The 24,895-nt window shown below is 35.9% G+C and overlaps 1 protein-coding gene across 23 annotated transcripts in view; it reads left to right on the top strand.

The window, feature by feature from the left end:
• Nucleotides 1-18,749, top strand: part of LOC18434614 (ARM repeat superfamily protein) — a 38,665-nt gene extending 19,916 nt beyond the window's left edge. For 7 of the 23 annotated variants that reach the window (XM_088870012.1, XM_088870016.1, XM_088870018.1 and 4 more), the window contains 15 exons: nt 8,656-8,779; nt 9,801-9,935; nt 10,773-10,853; nt 10,998-11,111; nt 11,304-11,383; nt 11,535-11,670; nt 12,214-12,363; nt 13,385-13,467; nt 15,128-15,315; nt 15,440-15,532; nt 16,379-16,566; nt 16,683-16,794; nt 17,279-17,436; nt 17,739-17,909; nt 18,129-18,749. In XM_088870012.1, the coding sequence (XP_088726138.1) occupies nt 8,656-8,779; nt 9,801-9,935; nt 10,773-10,853; nt 10,998-11,111; nt 11,304-11,383; nt 11,535-11,670; nt 12,214-12,363; nt 13,385-13,467; nt 15,128-15,315; nt 15,440-15,532; nt 16,379-16,566; nt 16,683-16,794; nt 17,279-17,436; nt 17,739-17,909; nt 18,129-18,353 (2,038 nt within the window). In that variant the 3' untranslated portion in view covers nt 18,354-18,749. Of the gene's footprint in view, nt 1-7,078; nt 7,826-8,655; nt 8,780-9,800; nt 9,936-10,772; nt 10,854-10,997; nt 11,112-11,303; nt 11,384-11,534; nt 11,671-12,213; nt 12,364-13,384; nt 13,468-15,127; nt 15,316-15,439; nt 15,533-16,378; nt 16,567-16,682; nt 16,795-17,278; nt 17,437-17,738; nt 17,910-18,128 lie in introns of those variants that run through there. The other 16 variants (XM_006844681.4, XM_020667360.2, XM_020667358.2 and 13 more) reach the window with 7 other exon arrangements.
• Nucleotides 18,750-24,895: the final 6,146 nt, after the last annotated feature.

The following is a 24,895-nucleotide window of genomic DNA, read 5'->3' on the forward strand; positions in this document are numbered from 1 at the left end:
TAGAAACATAAACTTAAAACAAGCGACCTAGTGAATCCCTTAATTTATTGTTTGAACTGCCATCCAGTGTTTCAAAAAGCGCTAGGTGGGTCCTAGGCGGCCTGGGGGGTCCAGGTCGCCTAGCGCCTAGGCGGGCGCCCAGAACCTAGGCGGCTGCCTAGTTGAAAAAAACATAGCAATATACCATATTCCAAGTTGAAAAAAAAAAAAGATAGACGTCGAGAAGCGAATTTTGATAATCCATATTGTTAAAACAGTAAACTGTAAAACCATACAAGTGTAAGATATAAAGTCAACACTCAACACAACATAAATATACAGAAATTTAGAAAATATACAGTCTAACAAAAGTCAACACTCATGACTCAACATAACAGTCAACAGTCAACACTCAGCACCAAGAGGCATGAGTCTTCGGTCATTGTCATCATCATCATTAGAAGGAATATCAATAGGGAAAACCTCATCATATGCATCAAAGTCGAGGCCATCATCATCAGAATCATCTTCCTCTTCAATATAACGTTCGTCCTCCTCTGTTTCTTTTGGATCTGCCTCTTTCTCCTCCTCTTCTTCTACCTTCCTCTTACTAGTATGTGCAGTCTGTGCAGTTGAGGCCCTAGGAGTCTTGGCTGTTCTACCATTTTCTTTGTGCTTCTTTGAACTCAAATATTGTATAATTTCTTCCCTGATAGCCTCAGGAACATTTTTACACGGGGCAACATCCCCCTTAACACCGGCAAGGTATTTTTTAAACCGGTAAATGCCCCCATTAGTATCTTTTCTACAATAATTATATTTAATATGATTTTTATCACTTGGATTCGGGTTATAACCATACTTCCAACCCGGATCACCACTCCGACTAGAACTTGAAGAAGATACTTCCATAGAACAAGGCTTATTTTTATCATTTTTTGGTTCTTCTAAATTCAGAAGATGTTTAATCTCATGTCGAACTGCTTCAAGAACCTTTGTACAAGAAGCAACATTACCTCTAACACCAGCAAGGCGTTTTTTGAATCGGCTAATACCCCCATTGGTATCTTTTTCATAAAAATTACATCTTATACAATTTTTATCATTTGGTTTTGGGTTGTAACCCATACTTCCAACCCGGATCACTTCTTCTAGAAGTAGCAGAAATAAATCTATGACAAGAATTTTGTTATTGTTTTTGTTTTACATCCTGTCTGGTAGCTTCAAGAACATTTTTACAAGGGGCAACATCCCCCTTAATACCGGCAAGATGTTTCTTAAACCGGTTTATGCCTCCTTTTGTATATTTTTCACAAAAATTGCATCTAACGCAATTTTTGTCATTGGGATTCGGGTTGCATCCATTTTTCCAACCTGGTTCTCCACTCCAACTAACTCTTGAAAAAGACATCTCAAAATAAAACAAGCAATCTAAAAAATAAAGTTTTGCACTTACTTTGATTGCTCGAACTCCAAACTCTGAGAAACACTTCGATTCAATGAAATGTAGTTTTCTGGGGTTTTTGTGGGTTTAAGTTTCAAATGAACCTAAAACCCCTCATTCTAACCTTTTATTATATCTTTAAAAAAAAAAAAAACATTTCCGCCTCTGATTGGGGCGTAGGCCCTGGGCAGCCGCCTGGGCGGGTTCCGTACCGCCTAGCCGGCCGCCCAGGGATCACTGCCCAGTTTGGCCGCCTAGGCCTAGGCGATGCGCCCAGGCCTTCTGGATCGCCTAGGCGCTGGGCAGTCCGTTTTTTTGAACACTGTTGCCATTTGATGTTTTCTTTCTTTTTCTTTTCTTTTTATTGAGGGAAAAATTACTAAAAAGTGAGAAGTACAAAAAGGGTTATGGGTATCAGGAGATGTCAAGGTGACAACTTAGTCATTAAACTTTCCCAGTTCCACTAATTTAGACTCTCTAGAAGTGCCAGTAATTAGCCAGTTATCCGCATTCCATTAGCCTTTCTTAGTACATGATGAAAAGAGAAATGAGGAGAACAAACATTTCAATTGATCAAACTCCAACACCACCCTTGGACGATCACCCTTTTTTTTGCGCATCAGATCACATCGAGATTGTCACCTTCTACGGAGATCTGTGCCTATGGTGGGCAAAATTTAGAACGCATGGAAATGCATTGCCCTTAGCTAGAGAGGGAACACAAATAACCTGTGGCCATGAGAACGATAAAAACATTAAGCCATCTGCATTCTGGATAATAGCCCTTATGTCACTAAGGCTCAGGTTCCATTGAAATTCAGCTTCAGTTACCTTTAGATTGTCACTGGGGATGAGGAAAGAGCCATTATTGTGCCCAAACCCCTTTTAAAGAAATCAATTGACTTGAACCCTTGGAACTGTCGTCTCACCATAGTCTAGGATATGACTGGTCTTGATTGTGCTTATGAAGTGTTGATATACTGATCCTTCTTTCTCTAAATATCTGGTTGTTATGCTCCTTCCACATCCTCCCAGAGGTCAGAAAGAATGTAGAACTGACACAGAATGTAGTGGATGACTGTTCAAATTATTCAATGTAGTGGAGGACTGTCTTGAGTCACATTACAATTTTAGCCTTATTATTTGATAAATCATCGAGCAAATGCTAATAGGTCTCAAGTCATAGACTGCAGTTTCTGTTGTCTTTTAGGAAGAATATAGCCTGTAGTACTAAGCTTTTTGTTAACATAACTCTGTACAAACTCAAGTAGATATTGTCATTTGCTTTCTGCTACTTGCTCATTAGGTCATCATTCTTGTGCAACTTGTCACTTTGGATTATTGAACTGGATACTTCTATACCAAATTACCAACTGATTGTATTCTTTGCTTTTGGTTTCTGTATCACTTTGCTTGTTATGCCATGTTTAAATGGTGAAAGTAGAAATTTTGTATGACTGGGTATCATGTTCTAATCCTACCTAAATGTTTTGCTATTCTTATAAGCTTTGAAGAGTCTCATCTCATCCCCTGATGCAATTGGGGTTTTCATTTTTTTATTTTTTATGTTTTAGGAGCGTAAATTTAGGTTTAGGGTGATTGGATTTCTAGTTTTCTTTTGGGGAATTTGTGTCTTTTTTTGTGTTAGGGAATTGAGGGGTATGATTGAAAATTTAATTTGTTTTAGGAAATGAGGGGTTAAGATCTTAAAATTTAATATTGATTACAACTTCTTGAGCAATTTAGGTTTTAGGTTTTTTTTTCCCTTCTATCATCATCATCATCATAGCCTTTCCCAAATAATTGGAGTCGGCTACATGAATCCTGGTCTACCATTATGCTCTATTAAAGACTATACCCTCAATGAGGCTATAACTCCCTATATCTTTGTGAACTGCTACCAACCACGCCCTTTTGGGCTTACCTCTTGCTCTTTTCAGTCCTTCCACTTGAACTAACTCGCACCTCCTAACAAGTGTTGTACTTAGTCGGCGCTACACAAGGCCAGCCCCCCTAAGTGCACTCTCTCTCATCTCATCGCCTATTGGTGCCATACCTAAATTATCGCGAATGAATTCATTTCGAATTCTATCTCTTCTTGCCTTGCTACTCATCCATCTCAACATCCTCATTTCCATTACACTCATTCTACGAGTATATATAGTTTTATTCGCCCAACATTCTGCCTCATAGAGCAAAGCTGGTCTCACAGCTGTCCTATAAAACTTGTCCTTCAATTTCATTAGTATATGGGATCACATAAAATTCTAGTTGCACATCTCCACTTTGCCCACCCAGCTCTAATTCTGTGTGCGACATCGTCCTCAATCTCTCAGTTTTTTGGATTATCGACCCAAGATATCGAAAGTGCGGTCTTTTTTGTACTTTTTGACCGTCAATCTTAACTACTTCATTGTCTCTACTCTCCTATTATTTCTAAACTTGTATTCCATATACTCTGTCTTAGTCCGGTTAATTTTAAAACCTTTGGATTCTAGAGTATTCCTCCAAAGTTCTAACTTTGTGTTGACGCTGTTTCGGGTCTCATCGATTAAAACTATGTCATTTGCAAACAACCTCATCATGTAGGTACCTAGTTAAGTTGTCCATAACTAACACAAAGAGGTACGGGCTCAATGCTGACCCTTGATGTAGACCTATTGTCACTGAAAACTCACTTGTATCTCCACTAGTTGTTTGTACACTAGTTAGCGTTTCATCGTATATATCTCTTACCAAGTCGATGTAGTGTTTAAAGACTCCTTTTTTTTTTCAACACCCGCCGAATCAAATTTCAAGGTACTCTATCATAAGCTTTCTCTAGGTCAATAAAGACCATGTGGAGGTCTTTTCCCTTCGCCCTAAACTTCTCAAACAATTGCATAAGTAAAAAAATACCTCAGTTGTGACCTTCTTGGCATAAAACCAAATTAGCTTTCAGATATGCGCGTTTCATGCCTTAGTCATTGATCAATCACTCTCTCCCAGAGCTTCATAGTATGGCTCATAAGCTTGAACCCTCGATAGTTCGCACAATTTTGTATCTCTCTTTTGTTGTTGTAAATAGGTACCACAATACTTTTCCTCCATTCTTCTGGCATTTTCTTTGTTCTCAACACCTTCTTGAGCAGCTTCGTCAGTTAGTCAGTGCCAATCTTCCCCATGCACTTCCAAACCTTTATCGAGATACCATCTTGTCCTGAAGTCTTTCTTACCTTCATCCTTTCAAAACTTCTTTTATTTCCGACATCGTAATCCTATGAATGTATTTTTGGCCTCCGCCCTCATTTGTACCAATAGTTCCTTCTACCACTATGTTCCCATTGTGTTTGTGATTTAATAATTTTTGAAAATAAACTCTCCACCTTTCATTGACTTCGTCATCCTTCACCAAGACCCTTTGATCCTCACTCTTAATGCATTTAATATGGTTTAGATCCCTACATTTTTTTTCTCTTATTTTTGCTAATTTGAAGACATCTTTTTCACCTTCTCTTGTTCCCAGTTTATTGTATAGATCTTCATATGCCTTAAGTGTAGTTTTACTTTCTATTTGTTTAGCGTTTTGCTTAGCATTTTTATATTCTTTCAAGTTTTGATCGTTTCTATTACACTGTTAAGTTTTATAACATGATCGTTTTTCACAAATAGCTTTTTGAACTCATCACTCCACCACCTAGTTCTTATTGGGATTTCTTTTCCCTCTAGATTGTCCTAAAACTTCTTTTGCTACTTTCTTGATACAGTTAGCTATCTCATTCCATAAGACATTGACATCATGTTCAGAGTTCCATTTTCATTCTTCAACTAATTTATTCCTAAATAAGTTGATATTCTCATTTTTTAAATTCCACCACCTAGTTCTTGGACATCAATTACTTTCACCCGTTCTCTTCCATGTCTTGATGCAGATGTCCATAACCATGAGCCTATATTGGGTAGTCAAACTCTCTCTTGGGATAACCTTGCAGTCTTTACATGATGGTCGATTTACCTTCTTAACTAGGAAGAGGTCTATCTGGCGTTTATGTGATCCACTTTTATAGGTTATTAAATGTTCATCTCGTTTTTAATGTAGGTGTTTGCTATTGCTAGGTTGTAGGCCATAACAAAGTCTAGAATAGTCTCACTCCTCTCATTTCTTTCCCCAAATCCTTATCTCTTATTTAGCCCTTCATATCCTCTACTATCCTTCCCTACATGGCCATTTAAGTTCCCTCCTAAAAAGGTCCTCTCGTCATTTGGTATGTCTTAGACTATTCTATCTATGTCCTCCCAAAATTGTCTCTTAATTCTATCATCTAATCCTACTTGTGGTGCATAAACACTAATTAGTTAATTATCTTTCTTTAATACAAGTTAAATTAATAAGAGCCTATCACCTATTCTTTTGACATTAATTACTTTATCTTTTAAATCTTTGTCTACTATTATGCCTACGCTATTTTTATTATTATCCTTTCCTGTATACCAACGTTTATACCAATCTATTTCTTTAGTTTTTTTCCTTTCCATTTAGTTTCTTGTAGATAGACTATGTTTACTCTCCTTTGTCTCATGGTATCTACTAACTCCATTACTTATAGGCGTTTCTACATTCCATGTGGCTAGATGAATCCTATTCTCTTGGACTAGCTTCTTTACCCGCGCTTGTCCAAGATGTCGTGGGAACCGTTGCCTATTTTTCACCACAAACAGGCAGCTCTGCAATACGTCGCTTTTGGGGAACGCCCTAGCCCTAGCTAATCCTTTCTCATTTCTCATCGTACCCAAGGTCTTGGTTCATTCTTTGACTGCTCTGCTCCTGAAAAAATAGAGAGACTTGTAGCGCCCCGCTTATGGGGAACACCCTAGGTACCCCTTGCTTATTTTTCACTGAACCCGGGTTTCGGTACAAAGCGATGCTTCTGGGGAACGCCCTAGCATATACTGCAGGTTCAAGATTTATGATAAGTTTTGGCAAAATTTTGCGTTGGCTGCCTACGTAACACAACCCAACCCTTTTACTCAGCATGGGATGGGTTTAAGGGAAAGTTTAAGGTCATCACTCTTCTTAGGCTATGCTAAGGTCAAGAGGATGCATGTGGAAAAATGGCCCTAACACAATGTTTCTACCAACAAAAAATGGCTGGAGGCGATACTGTATGATGTTATCCTTTAGGTTGATGATAGAAGATTTTTTGATATACACAAGAAGCGGATAGACGAGGAGGTGATCCTAGGCACCTATGCTGTAATTTTGCTTCTCATGGTTCTTGTCTCTGTTGTGCACACTTTTGATTGAGTTGTAAAGAATGAGATTGCAATTGAATTGTGATTTTGTATATGTAAGTATTTAATGAAATAGCATAAGAATTATATGTTCTGAATTTTTCATATGTAAAAGTTGTGTTGTATGCAAGCAATCTCATTGTATCTAAATGATGTTTCACTTTTTTTATGCGAATCAATCCTACTACTAAAAACATGTTGAGGCCATTTTAAGATGTATATGATGTTTTTCATTGGTGTAAATCAAAGAATTAAGTGATTGTAACAATTTTTACGTATCTAGCATAAAATTTTTAAGTGTTGTATATCAAGCGACTGGTATCTACATCTAACAAATTTTTTTTTTCCTTCTATAAATATGTAATTGTTGAACGAGAAATATAGAAGAGAAGAATTTATGGGTCTTATGAAAGACTTTCAAGGTAGACTCCCCTGCAGATCCTGAGAGGGTATTAATATTTCAATCCTTTTTTTTTTTTTCTATGCTTTTGGTTTATTTATTTTTTCGTATCCCACCTCCCTACATCAAATAGTACCAGCGCTTCAAAATATCCATCCATCATGATGCTGCCAAGGCTTGCTCTTTCGATTGAGGTCATGTTGTTGCAACATAAAGGTTGTGAAACAACAAAGTAAAAAGGGCATAAATCAAGCCTTGGAAGATATACTTGTGCAAATTGGTGAAATTGGAGGAGAGATCGAGGAACTTTGAGGAGATATCGGCAAAATAAATCAACAATTGCGACGATTAGAAAATATCAATTGCCAAGAAGAGGTTGCTCGCAATCTCATAGATCTGGCACCAAATCTCACCCTAGGGATTAATCGAGCTCCACTACCGACTCCTATGGTCGATCCCATGCGTAATGAGCAATTTTTGAGGCAAGAACCACGCCTTAAGGAATGTCGACATGATTGCTGTATCGAGGCCAATCTTCCGGAATTTCACAAGGAGCTTGAAAGAGAAATCGAAGCTATGTTTGACATCCCAATGTTTCACTACAAGTTGCAGATTAAGTATTTGATTAATTGGTTCATTGAAGAAGACAAAGTACTTGGGCAAACGGTGCAACTTCATCACCAACCATTGAAATGGCTTTTGAAGGTTGCAATGAACACAACAGACTTGAGGTTGAGCTTCTCCCAACCCCAACAGAATGATGCAATTAAGGTTTTTATTTTTTTGTTTATTTTGTAGGAGTTTGAAATTTAGGCTTGGGATTATTTGGGTTTCTAGTTTTCTTTTAGGGTATATGTGTCTTTCTATGCTATAGAGAATTGATGGTTAGAATTGGAAGTTAATTTTTAAGGGATGAATGATTAGGATTTAATATTTGATTTAGGGTTTCGTAGGGGGCAAGGTCTATTTTTTTTCCTTTTCTTTCCCTTTTGTAAATATGCAAGTGTTGAACAAAAAACGTCGAAGAAAAGAATTTATTTTGGATATTATAAAAAAAGATCTTTTGGGGGTAGACTTCCTTGTAGACCCCGAGAGATGGTATAATCTTTCAACCCTTTATTTTTATTAGTGTTTTAGAACCTAGCAATCTTCAACTGGGGTCGCCGATCCGAATGCTGATTCAATCGGGACCGAAGATGTTCTGGAATGGTATGGGTCCCGGCCTGGTTCCCCACTAAAATCCCCCTCTACATTTTTTTTTCTTTTTCCTTTATGCTTATCTAATGTTTTTTTGTAGTCCCCCTTACATCCCCACCCCATAAACCTCTCTTATTTTTTATTTTAATTTTTTTAGATCACGAATCTAGACGATTCAAGAATGATCTGGGTCGCCAATCCAGCCGATTCGAAATGGGATTGGGGGTGGACGCTCCGCCCTGCCAATCTGCCTGCCAATCTGTTTTTTTAAACATTCATATTTATATTTCAATTTTCTAATTAATTTAATTTTTCCTTCTCCTGCCTCCCTACATCATCCTCTCTCTTTCAATCTTTCTTCCAGGTGTAGCCTTGCAAGTTATCTTCTTGGTTCAGATATTGGGAAGGAGAGCAATAGGACAATGGTGCATGAAATGTTCTGTCCTGTGTTCACAGCCTTGCTGGATGCCCTTTTGTTGCGGGCTCAGGTTTTGTTCTTCATCTTATCCTCGGCATTGCTTTGAATATGGCAACCTATATTCCTCTGCATTTGCCTTTAGGAAATTGATTGTGACATTACTATGGATATATTCCTGTATGAACTGTTGTGCTTATCATCATGCAGCCGTGTGGCATTTATTTGCTAAATCAAACTATGAATGTACAAATTAGGTTTCTACCTCAATTATTCATAATTCAGAACCGCTAGCAATATGTGGGTCTAGAAGAATTAGGACGATGTAGCAGTTTGTTTTTTATGTGAAGGGAATGTCAGACAAGTTTCATATTTTTGCATATGCTTTTTTTTTTAAAAAAATAAGTTGACTATTGTATTGATAAGTATAAAGAGATACAGCTTAAGGGTACACAATTAGGCAATCCCAATGACTGGGTGCCCTGTACTAAAACCCCTAGTGGTCCAAAAAATGCTCTACACCAGAATCGAGAAAATTAATGGGATGCATGCTCAAAAAATGCCTGCAGTCCCCTGGGAGGTGTTGAGACTAGCTCCTGCCCTTGCTAAGTCGTTGGCAGCAATTTGCCTATGTTTTTAAAAATTCTGATGTGCTTTGTCATACTTATACGGCTTGAATTGTTAAACCACATGCACCTTTTTTTTTTTGGGGGTAACTCAGTGCGTAATACAGTCCCCTACTGTTTTTGAAATGGTTAGTGGTTTTTCAAGGTGTAAGTGGGAATGAAAGCCACAACGTGCAACTGAGGTATGGGGGTGCTACCACCGTGACCCCAGCCCCTTTCCCAGAACCACATGCACCTCAATAATACATTCGTGTCTTACATGTACCCCACTAGAAGGATATTACACAACGATTTTACTTAGAGATTGCTTTTCCCTGGCCCCTGATACTTTTCAGATTGTCTTTAATATGCTTTGCTCTGATACATGTTATTTGGCTCAGTATATCGGTTACGGCTGATAATGATTTTGTTGAACATTTGCCTTTACATTTGAATCTTGCATGATTTGCCCATTTTGTAATTGGACAGGTAGATGCGAACACTTATAGTGCTGATGATGGAATTCTCGACATTCCCGATGGCCTTACTCATTTTAGGATAAGCATGGAGGAACTTTTGGTAGATATTTGCCAGCTTTTGGGACCAAATGCGTTTGTACAGAAGGTGAATTCCTCCCCATCTCTCGCTTATTCATTGCCTACAGTTTAAACCTTATGAAATGGCCAATCTCCTTCAACAGCATCAAAGATAGAGTATTTGATATTTTTTGATAACAATAATATTCAATAAAGATGATGTGTATTTAGTTGCACTTGAGAGCACTGACAGAGTTAGAAATATATAAAGAGCTCAGAAGTCGTATAAGTGCGTAGATGAAAGGAAAAATCTTAGTAATAAGAATGGTAGCTATTCAAGTTTATAAATATGGGTCAATGAATCTCCAACTGTAAAGCCTACTGCTCACCATTACCTTCTCTCTAAATATGATGATGGGATCTTACCCTCTTGGGATTTAAAGATTTGCTCCAAGCGATCCACGAACCTCCTCAGGAAACATAGTGTGTGTCAGTATCCTTGTTTTCATTCTTCACTTGTCTTTCCCGGTTTCTGTGATAGATCATATCATAGTTTGACATTTAAGACCCAGGGTTGCCAAGGTGTTTATCAGTTTGGATCAGACTTAGGAGTACATGCATAAAAATAATAACTTTGATGACAGTGCTTTCATACGAGAATGTGAAATTACTGTGAAGTTCTCCATCGCAAGAATGTCTGGGATAATATTATTTGATCCCCTCACTGCACTTTGAAAAAAAAAACAGAAGGAAATCTCAGATTGTGACTTGCATTATGAGAGTGGTGGCATACACTTCTTTTTCTTTTTCTTTTTTTTTTGGATATTTTTTTGTTTTATATTTTTCTTATTTCTTGTTTTTTGTTTGATTTCCTGTTTTAATGGTTTTTGTTAATGTTTATTTTTGTTGTTTTCTATGTCTGTAGCTCTTTTCTGGTGGATGGGCTTTTAGAGATGCACCTATTCCTTGGGAAGAAGTGGAAGCTAGAATGTTTGCACTGCACACGGTCTGTTTATTCGTTTCAGCTGAAGCATGTGACGCATAGTATCATTGTGCAGCTTTTGTCTCTTCTATAAAATTAGAGCCAGTTATCTTATTTCCCATCATTTTCCCACTTGAAAACTTCATGTGTGGCCATTTCATGTTGCAGGTTGCTGAGATCATTCTACGAGATGGACAGCCATTTGATTTTTCTGTAATTATGCAGTTAGTGACAATGCTATCTAGCAGATCAGCAGAGGACCTTGTGGGATTCATGTGCATTGTAAGGATAATCATGTTTTGTTCAGACTTGCTCTTTTATATGAGCAATTCGATCCTGTGGAATACTTAAAATATTTGGATAATTTTAATTTGTTAGTTGTTTGGATGCCAATAAACAATGAGTTTTCCTAGTGTAATTTGCTCTCATGCTTTGGGGAGCTGAACAGATTCTTCATGATGTTTTGATCTTTAGGTGTACAAATCTGTAGCTGATGTTGTGGGTTCGTATTCGAAATGGATATCTGCATTCCAAAATACTATTAGACCCTTACTGTAAGGTTCTGTTCCTAAGTTTGTGGAAAATAAAGTTACTTTTTCAATGAGATTGTCAAGCTAATCTCTGTAAGGTCTTTGATCTATATCCTTATAAACCTGGATGTCAAATTGTGCTGTCTCCTAACTCTGGCTGATCTACTACTTTCAGAATATTCTTTGCATCTGGAATTGCCAGACCTACATCCGCAAGTGCCTGTTCTACAGCCTTACGTAAAGTCTGTGAAGATGCATCTGCAACAATTTGCGAGCTATCAAATTTGGAGCTATTGATTTGGATTGGAGAGGTACTTGTATAACCTTTTATTTGTGTGCTAGTTAAAAGCTCTCTTTATGGAGAGGGTTAGTGAATTCTGATTGTGATTATAGTTTAAGTTAGTGTTATAAGGTAAATATTCTGCAATTGTGTGCGACAGTACTGATAAAAAAGAAACAAAAATTATCTGTATGTAGTTTTTTTTGGAATGGAATTATTGGTGCTTTGATCGGCATCTATAATTACAAAGTATGCAGTTTTTGTAAGTTTGCAAGATTAGGGGTTTATGTTGGTTTTGAAATTTTGAAATGCTAAAATCATTGCTAGTGGTTTATTCTTTGTTGATGGAATATGAAGAACTCTGGTTGTTTTATATTATGAAAATTTGAAGAGAGAAAGTCTTTGCCTTTTTTAGTAGATTTACAAGCTAGCATGTGGAATAGATTTCTCACTTCGGTGATGATTGAGCTGTTTCATATCCGTTGGAACTTTTTATTTTGTTCGAACTGCTGGAACTTTTCCCTTTTTGCTGTATATGCTTGGATTAGCTAATGTATCTGATTAAATTTGACAGTGCTTGGAGAAAAGGCATTTGACCTCGGGGGAAGAAGAGGAAGTTGTTATTGCAATAACACTCATTCTTAATGCGGTTCCTAACAAAGAGTTGAAAAAGAATTCTTTAGCAAGACTACTTCGTTCCAGCTATGAAGCTATTGGGAACCTGGTATCCATTCTTCGGCTCTGATATTTCTATGACATAGTATCTGGTATATGGGGTGTATCAATACATTTAATATGTGTCACCATATCAGTTAGTTTGTAGCATCGCTAAGTTGTAAATCAAGGAAATAATTAGTCCGACAGGATACTGCACTTTTATTTACTGTTATTTCATTATCGTAGTCTCCAAAAGCAAAAAATAATCAGGTCACTGGTGCACTTACGTTTTGTTACTTAGTTCCCGGGATTTCTTGTTAGGTTCAATGTAATTGTACTTTCCGCAAACTTCCTTTGTGCTGCTTGGTGACTGTGTCATTGTTTTATAGTTGTGAGTTGAAAGCTTTTTCATTGCATACAAAGATTCCATTGTCATAATTGAAAATCTCCATCACCTTTGGTTTCCTCCCCACCAACCACCCGCTCTGGCAATTGACTTGCATGATACCTTGGAGATATGTCTGTCCACTCATATCAGTAACAACAGTAAAATTTATGTGTCCCTCTTTGTAGCTAGTGTGTGCACTTATCTAATGATCAACAACTGACTCTGTTGAAGAGCTTTCAATGAGGTGCTAAATTAGTTAACTGAATTTAGATGTAGCTTTGGACATGATGCTACAGTGTATGTCTTTCCTGTTTATATATCAGTGAAGATGATGTCCTATTGGCAATCTTCTGCATATGTTGATGTGATGTTTCACATCATGTGGGATAATCTAGAATTTTTATTTTTCTAAATGAGCATTTTGTTGAGTTTGCTACATTGTTTTATTGCTATTTTTTTATTTGTTTTAGTCTTAAAGCAATTAAGCAGTTGCATTTAGAGTATCTCTGTGGATGTTGATTTAATCTGGCTTATTTGATTGATCACCTTAATTTTACAGATGGCAGATTAATCAATCTATTGATGTTCTATTAATCACTTTATTGTGGAATCTTAGCCGATAAATTACTTCATTGGAGTCGAGACTTATTTTATTCTTTTGTTAATTACTAGGTATTAAAATTTCTTGTGTTCCTTCTAGATTGATGGAGACTTGGGGCCTTCTCCTGGACATTCTGCAGCTTATTCTCAGGCTCTGGATTCTGCTTCTAGAGGTCTTTATAGGTAAAGTTCTTGTTGATCAGTTACTTTTTTACGGATCTCTATAGGTTTGCTTCTTGAAATTGTCCAACTTGTTAATTTATAGCCTTTATTTTTGAGTTTGCATGAGAGTGATGTACCCCAAAAATCAGTCACTCACTAATCTTTGATTACAAGAACCTACAACACGTCTGAGGAGCAAATTGAAATTCAAATAAGGCTACATATATATAAATTTAGCAGGCAATCATCCACAAACTAAATAAGCAAACCTGTGTAAATCACAAGCAAGTTTAGGAATTTCTTTTAATGCCTAGGAGATGAGATTTAGATCTACACAAAATCTGCTAAACAAAAATTGATCTTGCTCAATTTAAGGCCAGCCTACGGCCAGAAGACAAGAAAAGGGTGTAGCACTACTTTAAATTAATTCTGGAGGGTCTCCACAACTAGTTTTAAGGTATGAAGTCAAGGGTGTGTAAAGAAATTTTGGTTTTGATTTTAGATGCGATATTGGGGTTAAGGTTTCAAGGGATTTTATTTTGGGTTAATTGTAGGAAGGGCCTATGGGTTACTTTTAGGGCTGTATTAGACTTTTAATGGGGACTGTTTGCTGGTTTGGAGGGTTACTACAAAAGCAAAAATTTAAGGACAGAAGAAACTAGGGAAAATAACGGAGAAAGAGAATTCAGAAAGGAGGAAGACTAAGAAAGATTGTAAGGAAAGAAAAGACGTAAGGAGGGAATAAAGGAGAGGACAAAAGAATTTAGGGGAAGAACAGGGAATAAAGAAGAAGAGAATAGGTTGGATAAAAGAGAAGATTAAATCTGATGGGTGCCTTGGAAGGGAGGGATCTTGGGGGCTGCTACCAAGCCTTTCCTATGGCCTTAAATCAAGGAGTTTGAGAACCCCAGAGTTTTTTCTTCATGATTTCTCAAAAAATAAACATTGTAGGGGGTGGGAGGTCCCTCGCTTTCCTTCTTTATATTTGTCTTGAACATAATCATGCAAAATACCCTTAATCAAAATAAAATAGTAAAAGACTAAGCTACCCTTGACTTCTCCACAACTCTAGAAGACGTAAATACCCTTTGGTCACTAAACTAAATGAAAAGGCCAATAACCTTAGCTTTCACTCAAAAAAAAAAAATTCTTTTTGAACCCTAATGCCATGATATCCTCATCAGAGAGCCCTGAACCTAGTATCTGAGATGGAGGGCTTCATACCAGCAGGTTTGGGTGCTTGATCTAATGATCATGTAATTTGTTTCATGGAGTGTTAAGCTACTTGATTCTGATTGAGGTAGCAGCACAGCTTATGGTCGAGTAAACATCATAACTTATCTACTGAGTATCATACTATAGATAGACAGCTAAATCAATTTCTCTGCTGGCTGATCACTATTTATTCTTGAAGTTTTTGGTTATCAGAACAAGATGCTCTTTTTGTTGCTTTCTGATTTCAAAGAAATTTGTAAAAGGTAAAAAACTTGGATAACTAAATATCTGCACTCATAATTATGCATTTAGTTTCTTTTGCATGAGTATTGTATTCTTGGATGTGTTAGCTTTGATCTATCAATGTCTCAGTATATCGGCTACAAGGTGTAGCCATGAATAACAGTGATTTTATATTCTATTGGGTCGGTACTCCATTTAGGAGCTTGTACTTGACTGGTTTCAGGATGGGAGCTGTACTCAGTCATCTTGCGAGCCCTCTTTCATCCAATCCTGCCAAGGATGACCCTATGTTGATTCTTCTGGAACTCTTTTGGCCCCTTCTAGAGAAACTATTTAGGTCTGTACATATGGAGAATAGCAACTTATCAGCAGCTGCATGCCGATCTCTTTCTCAAGCAATTCATACTTCTGGTAACGCTGGACATTTTTTTTTATTCTCATTTTTTGATTCTTTGAATATTTTGCTTATTTGCTGATTTCATGTTGAGGATACTCTAAAACAATTATGTTTTGAAATAGTTTGCTTCATGTGCAGGGCAACACTTTTTGATGCTATTGCCCAAAGTGCTGGACTATCTGTTGACTAACTTTTTGTCATTCCAAAGCCATGAATGCTATGTCAGGACAGGTAGGCCTTGATTTATATTGGGATATTGGAAGACTTACTGTGTGCTTCTGCTACTTCTGTTTCAAAGTTTTGAATCAGTTGTCGTCCTTTGTCTAACCATGGTTTATTATAATTGTGAAACTGTATTGGGTTGTCTTCTGCTCCAGAAATGTGATTATGCAGTTGCATGTGGAAGCACCTCAATTGCTCAATTCAATCTTTCCTAAATGATATTCATGTTTGTATGATCTATTTTTCATTAAAATAAGATGAATGCAAGAATTATATATATTGTGCCTTGTGTTAGGTAGGTTATTGTCAAATTCAATATCAGACTTTTCTGCCATTCAGAGTTGGTCTTTATCTGATATGACTTCCAATAACCCCCGGAACTTATTTATAGTATTAGTCTCAAGAGTGTTGTTGAATTAGATAGAAACCTGCAAGCCCATGGTTCTTATGTGAGTCTCCTAAATTAACTATCAAAGGAAAGTGTATCTTCTAAGATTGAAAGGACTGCATTATAAGTCACTGGCAGTTTCCTAACTGAATTAATCTTCCGAGAATCGGTTAGTTCCTTATCTCAACGATAATGGTCTGCATTATATATAGAATACTAGGATCCAAGAGAGATGAATTACTATGGATGTTGCTTTTGCCTTCATAAAAGAACTGGAGACTCTTAATTCCTATATATCCCCGAAGTGTATGTTGTTCTTGCCTTTTATCTAATCAAATGGTGGATGTTTCCTGATTATTTTATTTGACATGTAATGCATGCAAGAAACGTGTTCAATGACATGTCTCGGTTTTTTTTGGCGCCTGATCATATCTCTCTTTTTTTGGGCTACATGCCTCAAATTTCAGCTGCTGTTGTCATTGAAGAATTTGGTCACAAAGAAGAATTCGGACATTTATTTGTAAGCATCTTTGAAAAATTTACCTCGGCAGCATCCATATCTGCTCTTAATTCATCTTACATATGTGATCAAGAGCCTGATTTGGTGGAGGCTTATACGGGTTTCGCATCCACATTTGTTCGATGTTGTCCGAAGGTCCTCTTTCTTGCACTCGTTCAGCTCCTATGACAGCAAAAGACATGCATTTCTTAAGGCCTCTATAGATTTAGTTTTATTTTGGATTCTTTTTCAGTTTTACATTGTGTTCTCAGGAGGTAGTGGCTGCATCTGGTTCGCTTCTCGAAGTGTCCTTTCAGAAAGCTGCTATCTGTTGCACGGCCATGCATCGTGGGGCTGCACTAGCAGCAATGTCGTACATGTCGTGTAAGCATCACTCTCACATTTCTTTTAATCAGTAATCTAACTAAGCACCTTTGTTGTTTTTAGCAAGCATGTTACATGGTGATACAAACAGATTCATACTTAAAAACATCTTCCTGCCCCCCATCATTACCATTCTACTGCCCTTGTAAATAATAATTTGTATTTGCTGTGTCATTTATCTTCTTTTTTACATTCTTTGGATTTAATCAAGTCAGAAATGGTTGCAGCTCATCCAGAAATAGGAGAAGGGGAATATTGCATTAGCTGATTTTGGTCTTACATTATTCTTGTATTCATCATGGTCATTTTGAGATTTTTCTTTTCTGAGTGTCTCTAATTTGTTTTATAATGTCCCCCTCCTCTCTCTCTCTCTCTCTTTCATGCCCATGCGCCCACACACAATGATTAATTCTTTTATCTCCTTACATGATTTCATCTAATGTTGGAAAATATTGATTCTCCTAATTTGATCCGACTTCCACAGGTTTTCTAGAAGCTGCATTGACATCATTGCTGGAAAAAATGTCTTGCATAACTGAAGGATCATTCATGGCAGTCACAATTCAGGTTTGTTCTCGCAGCGGTGAGGGCCTTCTATCAAATGTGTTGTATGCTCTACTTGGCGTCTCAGCAATGTCGAGGGTAAATATTCCCTTCATTCATGATAGTTAGGTATATAACATTATTTACCGCTCATGGGATATATTTGTTTTTCTTTGTCATCATTCTTTGTGTAGTGTAAGAATAGAATTTCAGGAAACTGATGTAGTGGCAATATTCTATCAGATCTTTTTAAAGAGAAATAGAAGAAACAATTCATTTTCGACTTATGATCTTGGGAACTATCGGATATAAATAAATGCCTAATTAGATGTTGATCCTCAGTGTTCTTTTTGCACCACCCTTGTTTGGCTGAGTCCATGAATATTCCTCTTATTGTCTAGGTGCACAAATCTGCAACAATCTTGCAACAGTTTGCTGCAATCTGTCGTTTGAGTGAGAAAACAACATTGAAAGCCCTTCTCTCGTGGGAGTCTTTACAAGGATGGCTGCATTTAGTGGTCCTCTCTCTCTCTCTCCATGCACACGCGCACACACACAAATTGGTCTCTCTGGTGATTTATGATGTGGCTCTCTTTTCTCTCTTTCTTTGGTTTCTCTTTGTGATTTCTATTGTGGTTTGACTCTCTCCCCCTCTGGACTGCCATTTAGTTTACTGGATGATTTGGATGACAGTTTTGCTCTCTCTCCCTCCTCTCCCCCTCTCCCTCCCCTCACACACGTGCACACACACACTCTCTCTCTCTCACTGAGTTATCTTTGTTCATAAGTAGGTGTGTGCCCTGCCAGCTGAGTACCTTAAACAAGGGGAAGCAGAAATTTTGGTGCCAAAATGGCTGAAGGCTCTCGAAGGTGCAGCCTCAGACTACCTAGAGAGCAAGACCTGCACTGGTAGGAGAACAAGCGACGGATACATGCAAGGGAAAGGAGGAAGGGCCCTAAAGCATATCATTCGGGATTTTGCTGACACACATCGCAATGTTCCCAATCTAACATAGCCATTTGAACTTCAGGTCTCATTCAAGATCTACTTTCCTATTACCACTCTACCACCATCTCAAAACTCATTCTTTCTATGCACCACAAAGGTGACCTTCTCAGACTTCCCCATTGCTGGTGGCTCCTGTAACGAAAACTGTAAATTGAAGGTGTGTTTGGAGCAAGTTATTTACTCTCTCTCTCTTCTCTCTAAAGGTTTTTTTGGTACGTCTGCTGTAGCGGCTTATAGAATAACTGTTTCCATTCCTTGCCTCAAGGTTTTGTTAGAGGCTTTCACATTGTCTGTAATCCTTTGTATGCAGCTGTGAATCTGCAATGTACAGTAAGGCTCATTAAACTGAAAATTTTGTTTTACACCTTGAAAAATGAATGGAAATCCTGATGTTTTTGCCTCCTGTTGGAAGAGAGAAATTATTATATTTGCTTCTAAGACCTTTGGAGACCTCTTCATTAAAATATTTCAAAAATCTTAACAATATTAATAATGTTTTGAATAGGGATCATTTACATTGAACGTCTACCTTTCATACACTATGGTCACAAAAAATGCAAATCGTCAGATTTGGAAAATGAGAGATCTGGGTTGTCACTTCGTGATCCAAAGCATGGATAATAGTACATACCCGTCTACTCAATTTCAAAATATTGTTTAGTGCTTCACTTCAATTAGGCGGTCGAGACTAAAAGACTTTGGATGGAGCGTCACAACCAACTTAACTATCGATCGATTGTGGTGTGTCATTAATTAGGTTCAAAATTTAAATTTTTTTTTTCGTTTTTGACGCAAATGAATTGATTTGATTCCCCTTAAAAATAGGCTTACACCAGAGCTAAAAAACTTGGCCAATTCAATTCGGGCTCCGCCTAGGTACTCGGCCTTGGCAATGGCACCTTGCCAAGGCCGAGTACCCCTTCCACATACGTGGGAGTGAGATACAAGTACGGTACTCAAGTAACTACTATACAAACTCCCTTGAGTACAACAGAATGAATTTAGGTGGACATGCCCTGCACTCGGACGGAGTCATTGTAGTACTTGCCCGAGCATTTTTACTTAAATCAGAAAAACAAAAGGAGGTCATGCATCTGCCCTCCTTTTTCATGTATATATCTCTATCCTCTCTCTCAGGCAATAAGAGTCTCTCACCTGTCTCTCTTGGGTAAGGAGTCTCTTTCTTCTCTCTCTCAAAGGGGTTCCCTTTTTCTATCATGTTTTTATCTTTGCTATTCCTAAGGCATGTACATTACTCATGTGAGTCCATTCGGACTCGCCCGAGTTACTTGGATAGGGTATAGGCTGAGTGCTTAACCTTGCCTCATAGAATGTGCATCAAGGTTTCAAATGCAGCCTTAAACTATTGTAGGGGCGAAGGTTGCTTACTGTTAAATAACGAAATTAGAATAGGATTAACATAATTCACTTCAAGTTTTTAAAAGAGGAAAAGTCGGAAGATTACCAATCAAACAAATAGTATAAGCTTGAGGGCAAAGATTGAAAGATCCAGAACATCCAGAATTAATTACGACTATTGTGTTATTTCTTGTTTAACTTTTTTTTTTTTTTTTGAAAAAGGTAATAGTTTGATTGACCACAAAATATGTACATACAAACACGTTGTTATGACATATCTTATTCGCACATCATGCTCTTCCATCCCACTAAAAGCTTTAAATACCTAACCATTTAAAAAACGAGCTGAGGTTTGTATTCTCCGGTCCCACTAAAAGCTTTGAAAATCTAACCATTTAAAATACGGGTAGAGGTCTGTATTCCCAACGGAAGTACCTAAAAAAAAAGAGCCAACCTTGGAGTAGAACTAAAAGAAAAAGAAAAAGAAAAAGAAGCCAACCTTCAAGTACTAGGGAACCTAATATCGTTGATAATCATGTAATTTCCTTGGGTTCATATTTGTTAATGCGCACACATTAGTTGCTCCTGTGATATAGATAATTTAATGATCACTCGCAATATTTTCATATATAAAGTATCTAATTTTGGGCAAGGGTAATTATATGTTAACTTGTGTAGTGAATACTAAATAGATAGTATTTTAAAAGCACTTATTTCTAGTGGCACTAAACCAAATGGAGCTTTAAATGTATCTCATGGCTAAATGTGCTTATATATATTTTATAAGGTGCACTTTTACGCTTATGTATATTTTGTGAGGTACACTTTTACTTGAATTATGAGGCCATTATTAAGTCTTTCATGGGAAAATTTGCAGTGGAAAGTCGATTGATCTACAACATGCAGGAGTATATAATCGGTTTCTTTGTAACGTAATCCATAGACAAAAATTGTGTAATACATTTACATTTTATAGTAAGTCGTTATGAGCTTATTTAGTTACTTTAGCTTTTTTCTGTAGCCATTAGTGCCCATGTCCACATATATTAATAAATGATGATGACCTTGGGCACTATGGATCTAGGATAATATGAGAGTACAATGGTAATTACAGTTTTTTACTATAATTTCTTGGATACAAAAAGAAAGTAAATATCACTTATATCAAAATTCATATTTTCTTGGATACAAAAAGAAAGCAAATATCACTTATATCAAAACTCATATTTCTGAAGGCCAAAACTACTCAAATCTATCTTCTGAAGACCAAAACTACTCAGAAGATCTGAGGACCAAAGAGGTAACAAGCAGCAGATCCCTCATCTTGAAAATCTGAGGACCAAACAGGTAACAAGCAGCAGCATCCCACATATCTTGAAAATCTAGAGCAACCTCAAAGAACTTAAAAAGCTGAAATAGTCCTTTATCGTCTGGATCACCGAGAAATTCACTTACTTGAATCCCATTATCTTTTTGCAGAGAAAAAGAGCTCGGTTTATCATCAATTATTATCACCCTTCTCATATTACACCCCATTGCTGACAAATCCTTGACATGGATCCTATCTGACATGCATCCTATCTACCAGACCACATGAGTCTCTGTAGAGTCTATGACTGATAACTCTATCTATCATATCAATTATTGGATCAACATATTCTTTAATAGACTTCGTAAAAAAAACTAACCTAGAAGTTCATCTATACCGGCCGTTTCTTAATATAATGGGTCATTCTTCCAAGATAACTATGAAGATAGTAGCTTTTTTTGACATCAAAGGTTGGCGATGCACTTGCATCTTGAAATCAAATATTGCAGGTTGTGTGTTAAACGACTTGATTAATATCTCATCTAGATCCAAAAAGACCGTGGGCTTTGGAGGGAAGTCTTGGAAGGGAGCTAGGTAGTTTGGTATCATTGGTATAGGTCTTACGTCTAAAAGGAAAAATAAAAAAAAAATCTGAATGTATGATGAAAAACTATATCCATAAAGGGATAAATCAATTCAATTTTTTTTTTTATATATAGAATTATAATAAACTTAATTCCAATACAAATAGAATATTTTGGCAAATAAATTCTATCTCATACTCTAACAAGTCGAGGAACACAAGTTCTTATACAAATAGGACCATTATTTTCTCAGCTTAGAGTGGAGAGTGGCAGCTTAGAGTGGAGAGTGGCTTTTTATTTTTCAAATACATAGAAGGTGACTATTGGAGAGAGAGTCTGAGAAGAAACAGGACTGATGCAATGTTTAGCACAAAGAATATGGCTATTGCCATTCACATATGTATCATTTGATAATCCATTTTTCTTTATAAATATGTTCTTTGATATCCTTTTTGATATGGTGTTAAATCTCTGTATTTGTTGAGACTCAATTCTGGTTTGTTATAGATGCCTAGGGCACGTTTGGTTTGTACGTAAATGTTTTCTGAAAATATTTTCACAGTGAAAATTATGTTTTATATGTTTGTTTGGCACGTAATGTATAGGTAAATAAGTCTCATAGTAAAACAAAAACTCACCTCTTTAACCTCACCTCTTTAGGTGAGAAAATTCTCGTGCTCTTACAGACCCACTATTCACTATTGGGTGCAGTTTGCATATGGATGCATCAGTAGGTGTAGAGGTAAGGTGCACTTTTAAATTTTATCATGGCATATTATTTGGATGTAAAATGTTTTTTGGACTATCTCAAAATCTATTTTTATATCTAATTATAAAATTTTAAATTTAAAAAATGGTTGATGTAAAATGTTCTTAGGACTATCTCAAAATCTAATTTTTTTATCTAATTATAAAATTTTAAATTTAAAAAATGGTTAAAATCAAGTAGATCTATAAACATATGAAAATCTTAAAAATGGATGGTGCAGGTAATATGTTGTAAAATGCACTATTTTTTAGAATTAAAATCTTTTTATTTTTCATTGTCATACATCTCGATGTCGAGATGATGAATCAAAGGGTTTTTCAATATTAAAACTACCTATGAATATTACAAATTATATCACTTACCATTAGGATAACAAAATATAATTTGTCAAGTTTTATCACTAATTTTTTATTCTATAACTTTGTTTCTCTTCGTGATGGTAAACAAAGTAGCACACAATAGTCATAAAAATATTTAAAATAAAAGTGATTTTTAATCTCAAGTGCAAACTTTTTATGAAACTAAATTAAAGTACATGTATTTGCGAAGTAACTACATGTGTAACTCAGTGATATTTGAAAAATTGTATTGAATACATACCCTATCGTCAGTCTACTCCAATGTCTCAAAGCTTTAATATCTCCAATATCTGCAATATATGCATTATACTTAAAACATTTATGTATCATAATGTGGAGCTTTATACACAACAATCAATACGAAATTGACGTTGAGAATCAGATGATAATCATGTTGAAAATCATGTTAAAAGTGTTTTTGTCATGAGATTTTGATTCCAAAGGGAATAGGGTTTTATAATTATGTATGCTTATAAGCCTCTAAGTTTGCCAATAGCAAGAGCCTCACAAAATTGAAACTTTAAAGCAGTGTTTGTAAAATCGAATCGGAATGGTTAACCGGTCATGAGCCTAGGAGTGGTTCGAACCGGAACTGGACTAACCGGTCAAGTAAATTTTTTTTTTAAAAAAATAGGGTTAAACGCCCAAAATATTTAAAAAAATAAAAAAAAAAATAGAAAAGTTAATTAAACTATATATAAGTCATTTTTCAATTTTTCTTTTTTCTTTTCATCTTCTTGACTGGTCATATACTAGTCATTTGGATGAAGTTGCATCATAAGGTGCAGACAATTCATGGCTTCAATAGAGTAATAGAAAATTCTTGCAAATTCACAAGACTTCTACAATAATTCCATAGATTATCACTGAATAACAGTCAATAGTGTTGCAATAAATATATAAGTACGTCTTCAATAAAGCAATAGAAAATTCTTGCAAATTCACAAGACTTCTACAGTAATTCCGTAGATTATCACTGAATGACAGTCAAAAGTGTTGCAATAAATATATCGGTACGCATAAAAACTAGCCTAATGAAATGTTATATAACAAGGTCGTAACTGTTCCAAAGTCCAAACTAGATGTGACTGGAAATTTGTGATGAACATACTCATGCGAACCTGCAAAAGGATACGATTTGAAAGATAAAATGTATCAAAGAATGGAGTACCTTTACCATGTCCTATGATTTCCTATCAAAAGCCCAAAGAATTCATTGTAAACTTAACCAAGAAACGTGAATGTTTTGATACTATTCAGTCAACACAAACTCATTCCACATTTCCATACTGAAGAAGAAAGTAGAACAAAAAAACATACTTTTATAAAAAAATATATAACATTAAAAAGTAAGAAATATTTTTTTCGCATATTCATCACAAAAAAAAAAACATATTTTTGTAAAATAAATATAACAGTAAAAACAATCCAAGAAGCTCATCAAAAATATATAACATTAAAAAGAAAGAAATATTTTTCTCATATTCATCACAAAAACATATTTTTGTATATATATATATATATATATCATTAAAAACAATCCAACAAGCTCACCAAAAATATATAAAAGTAAAAAGAAAGAATCTATTTTTTCTCATATTTATCACAAATAATATATTTTTATAAATTAAAATACGTAATTTTATTAAGAAACAAATTTCTTTTTAAGAACCCTAAAATCGAGCCAAAAAACACGGTTTCTTTAGAGTCAAAATCAACCCCAAATATTTCATTTTTTGAATAAATTGATAGGGGGATATGATAGATACTTCAATCACAATTAGAATCCCCCAAATATCATGAAGATCAATTCACAATTGAGATCATTCTTCAAAAATGGCGGATATTTCACTTTACGCAATTTTCAAAATAAAAACGCTCCAAAAACAAATTCATATAAATAAATATACTGAATGATAAATCAACATACTTGATGTATTCGATTTATGAAGCCTTGATGATCAAAATTAATTGATCAATACAATAAAAAACAATCAATATATCGATCAAAAATCAATTTTTTTCCATCGAACATAGTTCTTTGAGCAGAAGCATTTTCAGCCGAAATCAACCTCCAAAATTTATCTTTTCCGATAAATCGCAATAGAAAAAAGTTTAAGAATTCCCTCCATTTCCATGCATATTCATGGGTTATTGAAGCTCATATTG

This window comes from Amborella trichopoda, chromosome 6 (assembly GCF_054954075.1).
Source record: "Amborella trichopoda isolate Santa Cruz 75 chromosome 6, AtrichopodaSantaCruz75HAP2 v2.0, whole genome shotgun sequence".
NCBI lineage: Eukaryota > Viridiplantae > Streptophyta > Magnoliopsida > Amborellales > Amborellaceae > Amborella > Amborella trichopoda.